General features: G+C 44.8%; 2 protein-coding genes across 2 annotated transcripts in view; one reads left to right on the top strand and one right to left on the bottom strand.

Moving 5' to 3' along the window:
• The window catches only part of pms2 (PMS1 homolog 2, mismatch repair system component), a 49,775-nt gene extending 46,623 nt beyond the window's left edge, over window positions 1–3,152 (bottom strand). Inside the window, exon 1 of the mRNA XM_063059377.1 lies at window positions 3,034–3,152. Within this exon, the coding sequence (XP_062915447.1) occupies window positions 3,034–3,044 (11 nt within the window). The 5' untranslated portion in view covers window positions 3,045–3,152. The remainder of the gene's footprint in view (window positions 1–3,033) is intronic.
• Window positions 3,153–3,491: 339 nt separating this feature from the next.
• Window positions 3,492–19,430, top strand: aimp2 (aminoacyl tRNA synthetase complex interacting multifunctional protein 2). Its single transcript, XM_063059379.1, has 4 exons — window positions 3,492–3,667; window positions 8,225–8,431; window positions 14,911–15,142; window positions 18,917–19,430. The coding sequence occupies exons 1-4, from the start codon at window positions 3,533–3,535 to the stop codon at window positions 19,297–19,299; spliced, it is 957 nt and encodes a 318-aa protein (XP_062915449.1). The 5' UTR covers window positions 3,492–3,532; the 3' UTR covers window positions 19,300–19,430.
• The last annotated feature ends 557 nt before the right edge of the window (window positions 19,431–19,987 follow it).

The raw sequence follows: 19,987 nt of genomic DNA on the forward strand, positions 1-19,987 counted from the left end.
GGGTGATAGGTGAAGCCAGGTGGGTGGGAAAAGTCAAGTGCTGGAGAAGAAAGAATCTGACAGCAGAGGAGAGTGGACAACAGTAGAAAGGGAAGGAGGTGACACAGGGGGAAGTAATAGGTAGGTAAGAAGTGAAAGGTGTGGGGAATAGAGGAAGGGGGAGAAAAAAGAACCAAGTGAAGGATTCTGGAGAAACCCTTACAAATACAGTTGTTACTAATTCTCAAGTATTATTGGCCTTCAACACAAATTTAATTGGTTAATAACACTTGGAATAAGTATTACGATTGGTCTTTAAATATGCAAGTAAGAGGTTTCAGCGGTGCAAAAGTTTCTATTGGATCAAAATCTGTATCTAACTAGTCAATTTCTGTATAAAAGTGGCATTTCTTTGTTCAGACTTTGGAACAGTTTGGTGATAGGGATCAAGCTTTGTGCACAAGTAAATGAAGTGCGATTGAAGAATGAGTGCAATTTTTCAGGGTCCAGTTAAATGGTGACAACAGATAGTGACAAAAAATAGTCAAGAATATGCTCAAAATGAAGATTTCCAATATCCCCACAACTCCTGGGAAAAATTTGTGGCCTATGAGTGCTTAGAGAAAGAGCATTACCTTGCCTCCGGTAATTTTCTCCTCACCCCCCCCTCCCCCTCACCTTGCCCCCCACCTCGTCCTGATGTCCCTCCCCCTTCTCTTTTTCCCCACGATCCACTCTCCTATCACATTCCTCTTTCACCAGCTCTTTACTTTTTCCATCCATCATCTCCCTGCTCCTGACGTCCTCCCCACCCATTTGGCTTCATTTATCACTTTCTAGCCTGCGCTCTTTCTTAATTCTGGCTTCTTCTCCCCACCCCACCCCACCCCCCTTCCCGGGGTTTCAGCCTGAAACATTAAGTATTTATTAATTGATAATAGATGCTGCCTGACCTACAGAGCTCCTCCAGCATTTTGTGAGTGTTGTTCTGGATTCTGCGCCTGCAGAATGTCTGTAATACAGTCCCGGAGAATGGTCTCAGCCCAAAACGTTCTGTTTACTCTTTTCCATAGATGCCGCCTGGGCTGCTGAGTTCCTCCAGCATTTTGTGTGTGTTACTTTGATTTCCCAGCATCTGCAGATTTTCTCTTGTTTCTGCAGAAACTCTTGTATTTCGGGATGGTATTGAGAATCGAGTCCACAAAGACTTTGTGAAAGCAACAGAAGGAACACACCACTTCTCAAACTACACACATCAAAGTTGCTGGTGAACGCAGCAGGCCAGGTAGCATCTCTAGGAAGAGGTACAGTCGACGTTTTGGGCCGAGACCCTTCGTCAGGACTAACTGAAAGAAGAGCTAGTAAGAGATTTGAAAGTGGGAGGGGGAGGGATGGAGCTAAGAGCTGGACAGTTGATTGGCAAAAGGGATATGAGAGGATCATGGGACAGGAGGCCCAGGGAGAAGGAAAAGGGGGAGGGGGTAAAAAAGCCCAGAGGATGGGCAAGGGGTATAGTGAGAGGGACAGAGGGAGAAAAAGGAGAGAGAGAAAAAGAATGTGTGTATATAAATAAACAAGGGCCAAAAGGCCTGTTTCTGTGCTGTAGTTTCTATGGTTCTAAATAACAGATGGGGTACGAGGGGGAGGTGGGGCATTAGCGGAAGTTTGAGAAGTCAATATTCATGCCATCAGGTTGGAGACTACCCAGACGGAATACCTGTCAAACTACCTGTCCCAGTCCCATCTATGGTAGAATCTAAACGCAAACAACAGGAATTCTGCAGATGCTGGAAATTCAAGCAACACACATCAAAGTTGCTGTTGAACGCAGCAGGCCAAGCAGCATCTGTAGGAAGAGGTGCAGTCGACGTTTCAGGCCGAGACCCTTCGTCAGGACTAACTGACTCTTCCTTCAGTTAGTCCTGACGAAGGGTCTCGGCCTGAAACGTCGACTGCACCTCTTCCTACAGATGTTGCTTGGCCTGCTGCGTTCACCAGCAACTTTGATGTGTGTTGCTATGATAGAATCTGTAGTTCTCACATTGACCTCAAAGCCATAGTGGAAGCAGTCTTCCTCCATCCCAAGGGACCTCCTGAGAAGTTGTCTGAAGTCAGAGTTGTACTGAGCCAGAGACTGGTACTAGAATAATGGAGAGATAGGAGGGGGCTATATTGGCAGGGAAAGGGATGAACTTGGGGGGGGGCGGGATTTGAACGTTTTAAACATCGAGGCATTAATGCATGAAGTCGGTGCACCAGTTAATAAGGGGAACTTAGCAGGCGGCACACGACAGCAGAGTCGTGGAGAGAGGGAGGCTGGCCAAGGCCAGAGCTCACAACTGATTAGAGGCTGGTATGATGCCAGTTTAATCAAAGCTGGTACGTCCATTTCAGCCGCCCAAGACAAATCCAGTTTCAGGCCGCCAATCCCATTCCGGGCATTTTCTCTTCTCCCTTCTTCCGCTGGGCAGAGGGTACAAATAGCCTGAAAGCACGTACCACCACCAAGCCCAAGGGCAGCCTCTTCCCCACTGAACGCCAGTATAATAAAATTGACCTTTGACCTCACCATCTACCGCCTCAGAACATTTCAACGTATCTTCCTACAGATGCTGCCTGGCCTGCTGCGTTCACCAGCAACTTTGATATGTGTTATTTCAACGTATTGTAAGCCTGCATTGCACTTTCTCCGTAACTGCACCACTTTATTCTGCATTTTGTTATTCTTTTCCCTTGTACCACCTCAATGCGTCATGGAATGATTTAGATCGGTATGAATAGTTTGCAAGGAACACGCACAAAATGCTGGAGGAACTCTGCAGGCCAGGCAGCATCTGTGGAAAAGAGTAAACAGTCGACGTTTCAGGCTGCGAGCCTTCAGCAGGACTGGAGAAAATCCCCAGCATTTTGTGTGTGCTGCTTGGATTTCCGGCATCTGCAGAATTTTCTCGTTCGTGAATAGTTTGCAAGACGAGCTTTAAACTGCAACTCGGTACACGTGACAATAATAAACCACGCTCATTCATTCGTCGGCTCCTTCTCTCTGGAACTCACCAGGCTTCCATCGCCACCGTGACCAGAGCCAGATTGCCCCGGGCCCGCCACCTAACGCCCGCGACCCCGGCGCCGCGCAGCCATAGCCCGCGCCTCGATCCACCCAGCCGCCAACGAGCGGCGGCGACCCCCCCCCGCTCCGCGAACTGCCCTCTGGGATCTGTAGTCCCCTGTCTCCCTTCTCCCGGCGAAAACATGCGTTAACCCCGCTCCGAGGAACTACAACAACGGCGCCAAGCCTCGCAAAGACTGGTCACCCGTTATTTACTTTTTTTCATTAACAATAAAATATTTTTGATAGAAATTCACGAATGAAATGGTAATATTTGTTTCTGTGTTGAATTACTTAATTCTAATTGTTCCTCTATCTTATGTTGACCTTGACTTTTATGTTTGACATCTCGCTTATCCAACGGGAATTCAAAGGCGGCGGTGACCGGCCAATAGAGTGCACGGAGGGGCGGGACGAGGTGGCCGCTAGGGTTTGCGGGAGATTTTCATGGCGTGCGTTCCCGGTTCCACAGCAGTGCCGATGTACAAGGTGAAGTCTTATCATCTGGGCGATGGCGTGGTGGAGCTGCCCACCTGTATGTACAAGCTGTCCAGTTTCCACAGTTCCACCGTGGAAGCTCAGGTGAGAGGCTTTTTTCTTCCCCTTGGAGATCGAGGAGGGTTGGTTGGGCAGGCTTGCGCCGGTACAGGCCACTTGGCAGACCGGTCCGCCTCCCGCCTCCACCGAGCCGGCTCGCTGAGCTGAGTCACGCCTGAATACCGAACGGGAATAATTTTACAAAGCTTTCCGAAGATGCCGGAAATAAAAGTAACACACACACACACACACACAAAATGCTGGAGGAACTCAAGCAGATTAGGCAGCATCTATGGAAAAGAGTAGAGTCAGCGTTTCGGGCTGGGATCCTTCAGCAGTACTGGAGGAAAAAAAGGCCGAGGGGTGGATTTAAAAGGAGGGGAGAGAGAAACACCAGGTGTGACAGGTGAAACCTGAAGGGGGAAGGGATGAAGTAAAGAGCTGGGAACTTGATTGGTGAAAGGGATACAGGCCTGGAGAAGGGGGAGCCTGATAAAAGAGGACAGAGGGCCATGGAAGAAAGAAGAGGAGGAGGAGCACCAGAGGGAGGGCAAGGAGATAAGGGGAGAGAGGGAAAAGGGGATGGAGGAAAATGGTGAAGGGTAGGGGGCATTACTGGAAGTTCGAGAAATCAGTGTTCCCAGACGGAATGTAAGGTGTTCCGAAATGGGAGTGGCTGGATTAGTTCTTATTCTGATAATACATGTGGTCGATTGTGATTCGAATAGTGGCCATCTGTGCTGGAACCCTTTCGGGTTTATTATCACTGAATTTTATGACGGGAAATCTGTCGTTTTGCGGGACCAGTACAGTGCAAAGACATTTTAAAAACTATATATTATAAAGGAAATAAATAGTGCTTCAGATGAATAATGTGGGTGTTCATAGGTTTGGAAATCTGATGAAAGGGAAGAAGCTGTTTAGGCTCCTGTACCACCTCCCCAATAGCGCGCATAGGGCATGTCCCAGATACTTAAAGTCTTTAATGATGAGTGTTGCCTTTTTGAGACACTACCTCTTGAATATTTCCTCTGTGTCGGGGACGGTTGTCATGGAACTGGCTGAGTCTACAATCTCTTGCGATCTTGTGCATTGGAGCCTCCACATCAGGCTGTGATGCAACTCATCAAAATGTTCTTGGTAGCATGTAGATGCTGAAGCTGATACTCCTATTCAATCCTGTGATGGTTTCTGACGACAATCCCTGCTTCAAATGTCTGCTGTCCCCTAAATGGACGTAAAATCCCAGAGGACATTTAAAGTAGTATTTACAAATTTAAAGAGTTTATTTTTAAACTACATGTACACATGCACAGTATGTAAACACAAATGGTGTTGGTACATTGCAACATTTGTGCACTAAATTAGCATGTTATGGTGATAGGGTGATCTCTCTGGTAAGCACACTGGGAGGGATTGCAGTCTTCAAAGCTCCACCTCTGCCTTCCCTTCCTGGTGCAACCTGTCAGTCCCTCCCAATCCACCAATCACCTTGGACTCCTCTCCTCCTCACAATCAGTCCTGATCAGGGTTTCGACAGCCCCGTTCCTCCCATAGATGCTGCTCAACCTGCTGAGTTTCTCCAGCGGAAGTGCTGTTGATCCAGATTGCATCGTCGGCAGCCTCTTGTGTGTCTGTAGCTCTTTTGCTCACGTCGCACCTTGTGTGCATCCCATAGGCAGTGGAAATGGAGGTAAGTAATGTATAGGGTCAGGATTTGAAATGGAATGTTCGAGGGTCAATTTTAAAGACACTACATCAAAATGCACAGTGTATCTGTCAAAGGTGGGGACTAAATATTCGAGGGTATTTGACATTTAGGAAAGATGCACAGTAGGAATAGGAGGTGGGGTGATCTGTTTAAGGAGGCATGATGTTGATACAGTAATTGAAAAAAGACCTTGCTCAGCAAATTGTGATACAGAGTTGGGATCAGTTGGCATGGAGCAAAGAGGCAACTCGGGGTGCAGTGGCAGTGTAGCAGTTAGCGTGACACTATTACAACTCGGGGCGTCGGAGTTTGGAGTTCAGTTCCAGCCTTCTCTAAGAAAGTTTGTACATTCTTCCTGTGTGGGTTTCCTCCCACAGTTCAAAGACGTTCCAGTTAGTAGGTTAATTGGTTATATAAGTTGTCCTGTGATTAGCCTAGGGTTAAGTAGGTGGGTTGCTGGACGGCATCTTGTTGGGCCAGAAGGACCAGTTCTCCTGCTCTCTCTCTCTACGTAAAAATAAATGAAAAAAAAACATTGGTTGCTGCTGTTTTTAGGCCTTCAAATACTTACAGAGATGTTGGGGAGGATATAACTGAGGAAATGTGATTGTCCGTCGTGTCCGATGACAGGAAATCTATGAGGGAGAGTTTTTAAAGTGGAAAATCCATCACACTGGGGCAGTTCCACACTCTTGACCCCAGAAGTCCAGGTCCAGTGGTATGAACAAGTGTCCACAAACTGGGATCTTCCTTAGTTGCAGTGTTTGACCATGACATCTTCTGTGCCTCGTCATGCCCCTCGTTATCCACAGAGCATTGCAGTACCACCTTTCTGGCTGTTGGATCTCACTGTAGATCTCGTCCGCCCAGTCCGCTGGAGCTGACTTCATCTGCTAGGACAGGCCCCCTGTTCACCCCTCACCTGGTTTAGCCCGCCTGTCGAAGCAGTGTCTATAGGGTGTCCAGGGTGGGGTGGCACCCCTGGCGAAGGGGCTTGCTGTGCCCATTCTGGGGCAGCTCACTCACCTTTGGTCCCCACCAGACACTCAGCTCTCACCTGTGGCTCCAAATAAATAAGGAAATAGGAGTCGTGTAATGAAAAAATACAGTAATCATGGAGAACTTTATATAAAAACTAGCAAATCAATTTAGGAAAAAATTTCAGTGGTGAATTCCTAGATGGGTGTTGAGAAACTCACCTCATCTCTGAACTGATTCTACCATCAACAGACTCACTTTCCAGAACTCTGCAGCTTATATTCTTGGTGTTATTTATTTATCTATTTTATTTGCACAGTTTGTCTTTTGCACATTGGTTGTTTGTCTTCTGCATAGTGGTTGTTGATCGGTCTTTTTTTTGTGTACAGTTTTTTCATTGATTCTATTGTATTTCTTTATTTTTCTATAAGAAGATATATGTATATATCAAAGTAGCCAAGGTAGTAGGTGGTGACATACATACTTTGATAATAAATTTACTTTGAGGTTTGACATTGACAGTGGACAGGCATTGTCCTGCACTTACAGAAATAATGGCGATTCTAGCAAAAAATGTACTTTTTTTTAAAGCATAAGGACTCTTGGTCCAATTGCAGAAGAAATTTAAAATTAAGATCTAAGGAAAAGGCTTAAAATTGCCAGTAAATCAAAAAGCCTGAGGACTGGGAGAATTAGAATTTAGCAAAGGATGATTCAGAAATGGATCAGGAGAAATAGAAAGTGAAAGTAATCTGGAAATATGCAATAAAAACTGAGTGTAAGAAGGGAAGGACTAAAGTACATTTGCAACCCTAACAGATAGATGCAGATGCTCTTATAATGGGGAATTTAAAAATTGGCAGAGGAATTCTACAAATTCTTCAGTGTCTGTCTTCACATTGGGCAAAAAGCTTCCCAGAAATACCAAGGTACTAAGGCGGACTGCAAACAAGAAAATAAAAGAAATTTAGATTACATAGAAATACTCCTACAGAAATATTTCTCATTAAGGAAGGAGAAAGACAGTCAGAACCACTGAACTGTTCACCTGAAGTCAGTTGTTGGAAAAGATCCTGGAATCTGTTTTTTTAAAAACAGGATGTGGTATTGGCTAGGGTTAGTGAATTGTGGGCTTGTCTCACAACACTTGCGGATTGCCCCCAGCACATTCTCAGACTGTTGGTTGTTGACACAAATCAACGCTTTTCAGTGTATATTTCAATGTACATGTTACAAATAAAGCTAATCTTAAGGTCTTCTCTTAGAATGCTAGGAATTGGGGCTGGGGGGAACATGTGGGATTAGTTCCAGTTTGGAACAAGATAAAAACAGATTCAACTGCAATTGATGTTGGCAGTTGAAACCTTGCAATTCCTTCCCCATCCCTCACAGGTGCTGCTCAATACGCTGACTTCTTCCAGTAGATTACTTATCACTAGGAATAAACAGGTTCATCTCAGAGCATCTTCCCCCTTCCTTTCCAGTGCTGAAGAAGGGTCTTGTCCTGAAATGTCAACAATTTATTCCTGCAGAGATGCTGCCTGACCTGCTGAGATCCTCTAGCATTTTGTGTGTATTGCTTTGGATTTCCAGCATCTGCAGAATCTCTTGTTTTTAAGAGCTTGTATTTATTTTCCATCTTTCATAGGCAATACATTTCTCAACCAATTTTGGAATCCTAGGCATTGCTAAGATATTAAAAAATGTATAGCTAATTAGTACATAGAAAATTCCAACAGGCAGCAATACAACTAATGCACAACCTTCCAGCTCACAATGCTGCGCTGAACTTTTAATCTACTCCTAAGATCAATCTAAACATTCCCTCCTAGATGGCCCTCCATTTTTATATCATCCATATGTCTCTAAGAGTTCCTTAAATGTTCCTAATGTTTTTCTTGTTTGGTTTTCAGAATGAAGATGAAACTCAGGAACTCTTGAATTTGGAATCAAGACAGACAGAGATGCTGAATCGTTTGTACGAGCTGAAGGCTGTCGTCGATGGTCTCGCAAAGACTGTTCTCACTCCAGATGCTGACCTGGACGTGGCAGAAATTAACCATGCCTGCTCTGGGCCAACAGTTCGGACTGCAGTTAATTTAGATTCGCTACTGGGAAAGGTAGGTTTGAATCTTAACTTCACTCTTGATAAGTGAGTTGAGGGTGGTGGCACAAGTGAGGGTGGTTGCTGAAATATGGACCAGGGAACAATCTGCTAGAGAGCTCAACAGGCTGAGCAGCATTGGGGTGGTGAGGGATGGGGGGAGGTTGCGGGGGAAAGACTTGTCAATGTTTCGGGTCAAAACCTGGCACCTGAAACCTGAAAGTCCTGATCAACTTCAGTATAATTGTCATTCAACCATACCCCAAGTCAAGTCTATTGTCATTTCGACCATAAGCTGCTGGTACAGTACACAGTAAAAATGAAACAACGTTCCTCCAGGACCCTGGTGTTACATGAAACAACACAAAACTACACTAGACTATGTGAGACAGCAGAAAGCTACAGTAGACTACGTAAAACAACATAAAAACTGCACTAGACTGCAGACCTGCACAGGACTACATAGAGTGCACAAAACAGTGCAGGGCAGTACAATAATTAATAAACAAGACAATAGGTACAGTAGAGGACAAATTACAATATAATAATAAATGATGTAGATGTCAGTCTAGACTGAGTACTGAGCAGTCTGATGGCTTGGGGGAAAGCTACAGTCTGGTCGTCACAGCCTGAATGCTTCAGTACCTTTTGCCAGATGGCAGAGGGAAAAGAGTTTGTGTGAGGGGTGTGTGGGGTCCTTCAGAATACTGTTAGCTTTGCGGGTGCAGCGTGTGGTGTAAATGTCTGTAATACTGGGAAGAGAGAACCCGATGATCTTCTCAGCTGACCTCACTATCCGCTGCTGGGTCTTGCGATCCGAAATGGTGCAGTTTCCGAGCCAGGCAGTGATGCAGCTGCTCAGGATGCTCTCGATACATCCTCTGTAGAACGTGGTGAGGATGGTGGGTGGGAGATGGACTTTTCTCAGCCTTCGCAGAAAGTAGAGATGCTGCTGGACTTTCTTGGCTGTGGAGCTGGTGTTGAGGGACCAGGTGAGATTCTCCTTGGGAATATTACCAAATGAGCCAGTGTTTGTCCAGACCCAGGACAAACATAGTACCAACAGGCACACATAGCACATAATTACAATAGCAGGAAAACATACGGTCACATGGTTGTAAATTGATGGTACGTGGGATGTTGTCTTGGAGTCATATTTCTGCAAGAACAGCCACTGCTCTTCCTCCTCACAGGTACATGCAGCTGCAGGTGACTGCAGTCCAGCTTGTCTTTCACCGAGCAGCACCAATGGGAGGGTCCAGCCCCTAACCCAGCATGGACTCAGCGTGCCCACCACACCCCTGCTCTCTCACACTGCCTCCTGCCCTGGATGGCCGCAACAGTTGACACCTCAGTATGAGGGCCTGATCAATACAAAACCCGAGGCCATGCAGCTTCCCTACCGTTAGTCTCCCCAGTGAACCAGTAAACCAGGTTCGCAGTATTCTACATTACCCAGGTCCTTCAGGGTCTTGTGAGCACAAGAAAAACATCCAAGACAATCATTTGCACCATTGGTTGGACTACGCACCACCTCTGATGCCTTCTTCCCTGAGTGGCTAGCAGGCAACAATGTGGAATGTAACTTCATTGCTATGCAGCAACTCACTTGTGGGGTAGACTGGTAATAGTTGATGTTCTTATATTCAGTAGTGTCTTCTGATTGTAAAAAAAAGACGTAAAGGACGCTACGACCAAGCGCGCAGAAGCCATATTGATGAAGCGTCTTGGCCAGAAATGTCAAACCCTTTATTCCTTTCTATAGACGCTGCCTGACTTGCTGAGTTCCTCCAGCTTTTTGTGTGTGTTACTCTGGATTTCCAACACCTGCAGTATTTTATATTGGGTTGGCAGCTGGTCTCTCCCATTGGTGCTGCCCTCTGGTGTTCCCTCGGTGCAAGGACAAGCTGGCCCAGAAAAACTCAGGGACTTGAGCGATATTATTTTTTTCTCTTTTTGTGACTGTTTTTCTGAAATTGCAACTATTTGTGTAATGTATTTTGCACCTTGGCCCCAAGGAGTAATTCAGGATGTTCACTCTCAGCCTCTATCGAGGAGGCACTCTGAACTCGTACCATATCCAACAGCACAAGGTATTTCTGACGACACTGATTTACGGTATGATGACACTCGTGTTTCAGATGATTAAAGGTCTAAATGCTGCGTTGGAGACCATAAGGACGTGAAAGGAAAAATATAATGTTACATTGCCCACAGTATCAAAGGTGTGAACAAAACGGGATCACAAACTCGTTCTCATGCTAAAGGAAGCAGCTTTGTCTCACTGTGAAAAGACATTTGGCTGTATTCATGTATGGATGAATGATAATTAAACTTGAACTTGAATTATGTTGCCGTTGTACAAGTCATTGGTGAGGCTGCACTTGGAGTACTGTGTACTGCTTTGGTCACCCTATTATGAGAAAGATGTGGTTAATATGGAAAGAGTGCAGAAACGATTTAGGAGGATATTGTGAGGACTAAGGGCCTTCATTATAAGGAGAAGTTGGCCAGGCTGGGTATTTATTCCTTGGAGAGCAAAGGGGGAGCTTATAGAAATACTTTAAATTCTTTAGGATATGGCTAGGGTCACCTGTCTTGGACACTGCCCGGAAGAAGGCAATGGCAAACCACTTCTGTAGAAAAATTTGCCAAGAACAATCATGGTCATGAGACCATGATTGTCTATGTCATTCGACACACCGCTTGATGATGATAGAATACACTGCCGGGAGTGATGGTTGAGGCTGATACATCAGAGACTCGAAGACAGGTACGGGCCAGAATGTAGCAGCCAGGTGCAGGCCCAGAGTATATCAACGTGACGGGGTCCAGGTCCTAGTGCGAAGGATGATCTGGTGCTTGGACAATTTAAATGTCAGGCTGGATGGATTGAGAAAGTCGGGCGTCGGGACCAAAGTCGGGGGTGGAGTCAGTTCTGCTGTCCTTGGCACTGAGGCTGTGTCCTGCTTTGGACTTCATGTCTGTGAGCTTCGCGATGTTTTGCCCTGCTTCGTGTTGAACTAAGGGTGAGGCTGTGTGCCAGCTCTGGCTGTGCCAGGTTTCCTGTCTATGGACTCCATTTAGTTCTGAATGCTGTTTCTTGTTTTTATTGTTCGCACGATTTGTGTTTCTCTCTCTCTTTGGGTGTTTGTTAGTCTTTTTTTACGGATTCTTTTGGGTTTCTTGTTTGGTGGCTGCCTGTAAGGAGACAAATTTCAGGGTTGTATAATTTATACATATTTTGATAATAAATGTACTTTGAACAGATGAAAGAAAAATGGAAGGTTATGGGCTATTTGGGGGAAAGGTTTGCCAGTGGAATCTGTGTATTAGCCCCCCCCCTTGTATTTATAGTTTTTATTTGGGGATACAACATGGAACAGGCCATTTTGGCCCATCACGTCTCTCCGCTTTTCAGCCCACTGATTTAACCCTAACCTAATCATGAGACAATTTACAATGACCAATTAACTTACCAACTAGTAGGTCTTTGAAATGCGGAAGGGAACCGGAGCATCCGGAGGAACCCCACACGGGAAGAACGTACAAACTCCTTACAGAAGACACCAGTATTGGTCTCTGAATTCTGACACTCCAAGCTGTAATAGCATTGCACTAACCACTACACTACTGTGGCACCCTATCAAAATAGATTTCCTAAAATTACTACTGGAGTCACTTCTCTTGTTGCTGCAAAGGACATCTTGAAGAATTTTCTGTACCTGTAATGTGTGTTTCTGGAACCATCAAATCCAGGAAAACAGGTTTTTAAATTATAGTTAGGTGAGGCCAAACACAAACTAGAAGAACAGCACTTCCTGCTCCAGTTGGAAAGGTTGTTTGGTTTAATAATGGTTATTGTACAATCCAGTGGAATGAACATTGAATTTTCCATTTCTGGATAATCTGCATCCCTGGGTGTTACTTTCTCTCTCTGCTCTATCCAGTCAGGTTCTCTCACTGCCCCACACACACGGATACACACCCACACACATTCTGCGCTCGGCAGAGATGGTGCTCGGTGTCAAGGAGCTGGTCAGAGGCTAGATGTTTTCGGACGGACTCAGAATCAGCTGTGGTCGGGTGCTTCCAATGCATCGACAGTTGTCGGTGCCTGGAGGTTTATGGCAGAGAGAGTTTCTGCTTCTGCCGCCTGCTATCGGGGACTGTCGGGAGTCGATCGGAACTTTGAGACTTTTTTTTTACCGTGCCCATGGTCTGCTCTTCATCAAATTATGGTATTGCTTTGCACTGCTGTAACTATACGTTATAATTATGTGGTCTTGTCAGCGTTAGTCTTTGGTTTGTCTTGTTTTTTTTTCTGATATCACTCCGGAGGAACATTGTATCATTTCTCAATGCATGCATGCATTTCTAAATGACAGTAAATGAGGACTGAGTGTTCTCATAATCTAATCTAATCTAATCTCCCATAACTAATTCTAAATGCCCATCCTCTCTCAGCTTCCTTATCAGATTCCAGCACCTTCCGCCTTTTCAAGTTCCAGTTTATTGTCATCCAACCATATACATGTATACAGTTGAACAAAACATTGTTCCTCTGGGGCTAAGGTGAAAAACACAGTACATATAGTCACACATAGCACATACAGACTCAAAATCAAGAAAGAGTTAGATAGAGCTCTTAAAGATAGTGGAATCAAAGGTTATGGGGATAGGGCAGGAACTGGATACTGATTGTGGATGATCAGCCATGATCACAGTGAATGGTGGTGCTGGCTCGAAGGGCCGAATGGCCTACTCCTGCACTTATTGTCTATTGTCTAAATAATATTAACATGAGTCAATGCCACGGTGGTGTAGTAATAACACGACGCTATTACAGCATGGGGCATTGGAGCTGGGAGTTAAATTCTGGTGTTCTCTAATAAGTTTGTACGTCCTTCCGATGAGCATGTGGGTTTCCTCCCACAGTTCAGAAATGTACCAGTTAGTAGTTGGTCATTGTAAATTGTCCTGTGAATAGGATAGGGTTAATAGATGGTTTGCTTGATGGTGTGGCTCATTGGGCTGGAAGGGCCTATTCGGCACTGTATCGCAAATAATTAAATACAATCTTAGACAAGTCCCTGAGAGACATGGCCTGAAGATTGACAGGTTGGCATGAAGTGCGAGGTGCACGTTTATGGTGGACAGTATAATGTTACTGGCACTATTATAATGAAACAAACACTTGTATAAATATGCGAAACTGTAGCAATAAAAGGTGCAAGGTGAGAGTGTGTCAGTGAGTTGGGGAGTTGAGAATGACAGGGTGTTCATGTGTGCTGGATGGCAGTAGGCTCTTGTCTCTCTACGTCACTTTCCAGCCGCTGTCATTCCCTTCTATACCCCTCCACCCCCAAACCTGGCTCCATTTGTTCCTTTTATCTTCTCTCCTTTATCTGTTCATAGATATCACCCACCAGCCACAGGTCTGCCACCACTTTCCCCACCTGACTTTGTCTATTGGTTTCCTCCCACCTTCCAGATGTGCTGGTCAGGGTTAGTGAGTTGTGGGAACGCTACATTGGTGCCAGAAGCACGGCGACACTTGCAGGCTGCCCCCAGCACATCCTCGGACTGTGTTGGTTGTTGATGCAAGCTACTCATTTGTGCTAATTTTTACATCTTTGCTGTTGACTTTTAATTATATTCAGTTTTTAAATGGGGCTTTGAATTGTATTTAGAATTTCTTAGATTTGTATCTACTTTGCTGGAAGTTCCAGTCAGTCCGTAGCCAGTGAAGTACATGAAAGTTAAAAGTATTTTGGGGTATTTGGAGAAAGCGCAACAGTAATGTGACAAATAAAGCTAATCTCTTTTGTCAATTAAACTTTCATGAGTCACAAAAGAGTACAATTCTGACTGAGTAACACACACAAAATGCTGGAGGAACTCAGCGGGTCAGAGAGCATCTAGAGTTGATGTTTCGGGTTGAGACTGTTCATTAGGACTGGAAAGGAAAGAGAGTAAGCCAGAATAAGGTGATGGGGGGGGGTGGGGGGGCGGCAAGAGTACAAGCTGGAAGGTGATAGGTAGTTAGCCCTGACGAGGGGTCTCAGCCCGAAGCGTTGACTGTACCTCTTCCTACAGATGCTGCCTGGCCTGCTGTGTTCACCAGCAATTTTTATGTGTGTTGCTTGAAATTCCAGCATCTGCAGATTTCCTCGTGTTTGCAAAATATAAGGTGTTACTTCTCCAACCTGAGAATGGCCTCATTGTGGCAGTAGAGGAGGCCGTGGACCGACATGTCAGAATAGGAACGGGGAGTGTAATTAAAGTGGCTGGCCACCGGGAAATCCCGCATGATATAAAGGCAGAGTTTAATTATCACTGAAGCTCTCTGGATTTTTACAGTGAAACAATTTCAAAGTATATGGGGAAAAGATGAAGGGAAGAAGGTTGTGATGCAGTGTGGATAAATGCCTTGCCTGTCTTCCTGTGCTGTGCGTGGCACCATGTTACACTCACAACTGTTCTTAATTTTAGAACTCTGGTGCCCTCAGAGACATCGTCATCAATGCCAACCCCTCCAAAGTACCGCTGTCCCTGTTGGTCCTACACAAATTGCTGTCTGAGCAATATCGGGTGCTGCCTTCAGTGCACGTGCACTCCACCATGCAAAACGTTCCCTCCCAGCTCTGGAACTGTTTGGGAAAGGAAAGCATTTGTCAGTCCCGGCAGGAATATCAGCTGGGCTTCACCCTTGTCTGGAAGGATGGTAAGGGAGGAAAATAATAATACAAGCATTTGCAAAGGTTTCTTGATTGAATTGTTGAAGTTTACTATTTAGAAGCAATTTTAATACCAGTTCATTTACTTTCATCAAGGATTACAGGGCAAAATATTATAATTCCTAGACTAAAAGCTAAAAATCAGAATCTGGTTTAATATCACGGGCATATGTCATGATATTTATTATTGCAGCAGTATATTGCAATATATAATTTTAAAAACTATCCATTATAATAAATGTTTTAAAAATTTATATTAAATAAGCAGTGCAAAAAAGGGCAATATCAGATAAATAGTCCTCTTGGATCCCTGTTTTCCTGTAAATTTGCATGCAGTTAGTTAAATGCACTCTATAAATCTGTATCTGGGGAAACTTGAACTTTAAAACAGGCTGTAGGCTGTGTTTCAAGGCTAGGACCCGAAGGGAAATTAGACAGTATGGGGATTGAGCTAGAAAGACTTGGAATCAGGTTTATTATCACAGATTTATGATGTGAAATTTGTTTTGTGACAACAGTACAGTGCAAATAAAAAAGCAATAATGCAGGTAGCCATGGCACCCACCTGGGACCCAGCAATGCCTGCTTTTTGTTGGCTACATGGAACAGTCCATGTTTAAAGCCTTCCCCAGTAATGCTCCCAAGTCTTTCAGTGTTAGATTGATGACTGCATTGCCACTGCTTCATGCACCCATGCTGAACTTATCAATTTCATCGACTTTGCCTCCATCTTCTACCCTGTCCTTAAATTCACTTGGTCCATTTTTGGCACCTCTCCCTTTCTTGATCTCTCTACACCATAGGTGGAGACAAAAACCAACATCTTTGATGAACTTACCAGTTTCCACAGCTATCTTGACTATACCTCTTCCCACCCTGTCTCCTGTTTCAAAAAAAAAATGCTGTTTCATTTTTTCCATTCCTTTGTCTCCACCACATCTGTTCTCAGGATGAGATTTTTCTTGCCAGGGCATCAGACGTGTTCTCCTCCATTTCCCAGACATCTATGCTCAGCCCATCTTCTTGCCACCTTAAAATAGATAGAGGTCCTCTTGTCCTTACCTACCTCCCCATGAGGTTCCGCATTCAACACATCTTTACCTTCCCCATACTCTCCGCTTTCTGCAGGGATCACTCCCTTTGTGATTCCCGTGTCCACTTGCCCCTCACCACTAATCTCCCTCCATGCACATGTTCTTGCAAGTGACAGAAATGCTACACCTTCCCATTCACCACCTCCCTCATCTCCATTCAGGACCATAAACAGTTCTTACAGGTGAGGCAACACTTCACTTGCAACTCTTCTTGGGCCTACAGTATCCGCTGCTCCTGATGCGGCCTCCTCTACACTGGTGAGATCTGATATAAATTGGGGGACTGCTTTGTTGGGCATCTCTGTTCCATCTGCAAAAAGTGGTATTTCCTGATGGCCAGCCAATTTAATTCCTATCCCCATTCCCATTCTGACATGTTGTCCGTGGCCTCCTCTTCTCCACGATGAGGTCACTCTCAGGGTGTAGGAGCAACCCCTGATATTCTGTCTGTGTAGCCTCCAAACTGGTAAATTTTTTCCCCCTACCCCTTCACTCTTCAATTCCTCACTGACCCCTCCCCCCTCACCTATACTCTAGCTCTCGAGCCCCTTCTGCTTCTCTTTTTCGTCAGAGTACTCTCCTCTCCTGTTAGATTCCTCTTTCTTCAGCCCTTTACCTTTTCCACTTATCCCCTCTCAGCTTCTTCCTACAACCCCCTCCCCCCAGCCACCTGGCTTCACCTGTCACTTTCTAGCTTATACTTCTTTCCCTCTTCCTCATCGCCTTATTTTGGCATCTCCTCCCTTCCTTTCCAGTCCTGATGAAGGGTCCCAGCCTGAAACGTCGAAGGTTTATTTCCCTTGATGCTGCCTGACCTGCTGAGTTCCTCCAGCATTGGCCAGACTCGTTCAAACTGACAGGAAGATGACAGTAACTCAGATAGACGTGCGTTACAACTGGTGTGCAGAAGTTCATCACTGAATGCACAGCACGTCGAACCTTAGGCTACAGTAGCGGAAGACCATTCTTGTACCCAGTAAAGTAGCCAATGAGCATATATAATAAATTAAATTAAATAAATAATGCAAAAAAGGGCAAAAATAGTGAGGTAGTATTCATGGGTTGGTTCATTGTCCATTCATTGTCTTCCTCTATGTAGATTCAGTGGGACAGAGTATTTCCCATGCCCAATGTTTGGTTTCAGTAGCCACAAAGTAACAGTTGGAAATTATGTATAGGTTTTATTTCCTAAAGAGTGGTTCTCATTTTAGATAATCCATAATAATGCCATCCATTATTTAACCCCAGAATGATCCCTGACAGTCTCCGATAGTTTGGAAACACGTGGACGTACAAATTAAAGAGCGCGGCACGTCACTTATCCCTCGTGCCAGTTCCACCATGTAGCTGGTTCTAACCTCAGCTCTGCATTTGTGTCTGCTCGTACTCATCTCTCACTCCCTTGCTTATCAAAAGTCTGCTCAAACACTCCGCTTCCATTGTCCTTTGAGGAACAACTTCTTACTTTAAAACAATAACCCCTTTTGTTCATTTTTTTTTATTGAGAGATACAGCAGGGTAGCAGCTCTTATGGCCAAACAAGCCTGTGTTGTCCAATTATACCCATGTGACCAACTAACCCGTACGTCTGTAGGATGTGGGAGGAGACTGGAGTGCTTGGAGGAAACCCATTCACAGAGAGAGCACAGTGGTGGAATTGAACCTGGATTGCTGGCGCTAACCACTACACTTCTGTGCCATCCAAAATGTTGTTAGATTTTCCCGCAAGAAGAGACATCCCCACACCTACCCTGTTGAAACCCCTCGGGATTTTATGTACTTCAGTTAAGCCGAGCGTTTCCAACCTTTCTTCATAAGACAACTCATCCATTCAAAGTTCAGAGTATGAATACCATATACAACCTGGAAATTCGTCTCTGCACAGGCAGTCACAAAACAGGGAAACCCAATAGAACGCATTAAAAAGGACCGTCAAACACCCATTGTGCAGGGGGAAGAAAAACAAATCATTCACACAATAAAAATAAGCAAATAACATTCAGAACACCCAGAAATTAAAAGCAGCAGAATTTCTTTCCTGCCAATCCCCCACTGTAGACTGGTACACATTTGCCCTCCTTCCTCTTCCTAAAGTCAATGTTTTGGTTGAGTGAAAGATGGTTGTCATATCAACCAGGTGTTGTACCTCATTCCTGTACATTGACCAGCTGTCAGTTTGTCCATTGGATAACAACATAGAGATCTTGGATCATGTCAGTTTGTGAGTGGTGGGATAATTAACCCTGTTGTATTTGCTGTTTCCATTACTGGATATTCCATCTCACTAGAAACTGCTAATTTGATCTGGCCCACACCTTCATTACCCTTGTCCAGTTCCGCTGACCTTTATTAGGGTAGGGGCTTCATTTTTTATTATTAATTCTGAGCATTGGGGTGTGTAGGCATGAGCATTGTTTAATGTTGTAGATCTTTTAAGGTCGGGGTGTGAGTGTGGGGTTGAAGGGAGTGGGATCTGAAGGCCAGGAGAGTGTTTTTGGGAGAGTACAGTTCTGTCGGGGGATGGTTTCTGAGGGCTTGTTGAGGCTGGAAGGTGTTGGTTAGGACTGTAGTTGTTAGGATTGGGCTAAGGTGTGGGTGGTGTGAGGGCAGTGTAGTCTGAAGGTCATCATCCACCATACATGACAGCTCTTATTTTTGTTTTGGCAGTGCCCAAACCTCAGATGAAGTTCAGCGTCCAAAGCATGTGCTGCATCGAAGGCGAGGGAAATGTCGCTCGCTTCCTCTTCGCATTACTGGGCCACGACTATGATGCAGTCACCTCCACGCAGATCGACAGCTGGGTGGACATCGCCATCTTCCAGCTGAGGAACGGAAGCAGCAAGGAGAAGGCAGCAGTCCTGCGCTACATGAACTCTGCCCTTGACAAGAGCCCCTGGGTGGTGGGAACCGACCTGACACTGGCTGATGTGCTGCTGTACTGTGCCTTACTGGAGATAGGGTTTGCAGGTATCCCTGCTAACGTCCAGAGATGGGTGAAGTCATGTGAGAATCTGTCATGCTTTAATCTGGCATTGAAACCATTGAAGTAAATGTCATGGGTTATAAGGAAACTATCCTCTAATTCTTGTGGCATTCAAAATTAGCTCTTAATATTTACTCAAGGATATACCTATTTAGACTATGTAATAAATATTTTTAAAGGCACTTGAGTTTCAATTTGCTTGTATTTTCTTACAAAATGGGAGGAAGCCATTTGAATCTATGGTACCTCCTGCAGCAATCCTGTCAATTCCATTCACCCCCCCTTTTCCTTTAGTCTCTATTTCACATGCTAGCATTCCCTCCTAAAATCTCCTGCCACCTCTCTACACCAAGGGCAATAATTCAGAATCTGATGCGTTGTTAAATTTGTTGTTTGCAGCTGCAGTCTGTGTAATACATAAAGGATACACTCAAAATGCTGGAGGAACTCAGCAGATCAGGCAGCATATATGGAATAGTGCAAGTTTCAGGCAGAGACCCCTCATCAAGACTATAATTTACATTGAGATATATTTTAAAAATACATAGTGCAAAAGGAGAGCATGTCCATTTAGAAATCTGATGGTGGAGGGGAAGAAGCTGTTCCAAAAACAACGAGTATGCATCTTCAGGCTCCTGCACCTCTTCCCTGATGGTAGTAATCAGAAGATGACATGTACTGCAGGGTCCTTAATGATGGATGCAGCCTTTTCGAGGCATTGCCTTTTGAAGATTTCCTTGATGGTCGGGAGACTA

The sequence above is a fragment of the Mobula hypostoma genome, chromosome 9 (genome assembly GCF_963921235.1).
Source record: "Mobula hypostoma chromosome 9, sMobHyp1.1, whole genome shotgun sequence".
Taxonomy (NCBI): Eukaryota; Metazoa; Chordata; class Chondrichthyes; order Myliobatiformes; family Myliobatidae; genus Mobula; species Mobula hypostoma.

Bases quoted from the DNA above. Each gene is read 5' to 3' on its own strand.
- aimp2 (XM_063059379.1), top strand. From the start codon at position 3,533: ATGGCGTGCGTTCCCGGTTCCACAGCAGTGCCGATGTACAAGGTGAAG. The intron at 8,432-14,910 runs GTAGGTTTGAAT...TCTTAATTTTAG, and splicing joins TAGATTCGCTACTGGGAAAG to AACTCTGGTGCCCTCAGAGA. The intron at 15,143-18,916 runs GTAAGGGAGGAA...TTGTTTTGGCAG, and splicing joins CACCCTTGTCTGGAAGGATG to TGCCCAAACCTCAGATGAAG.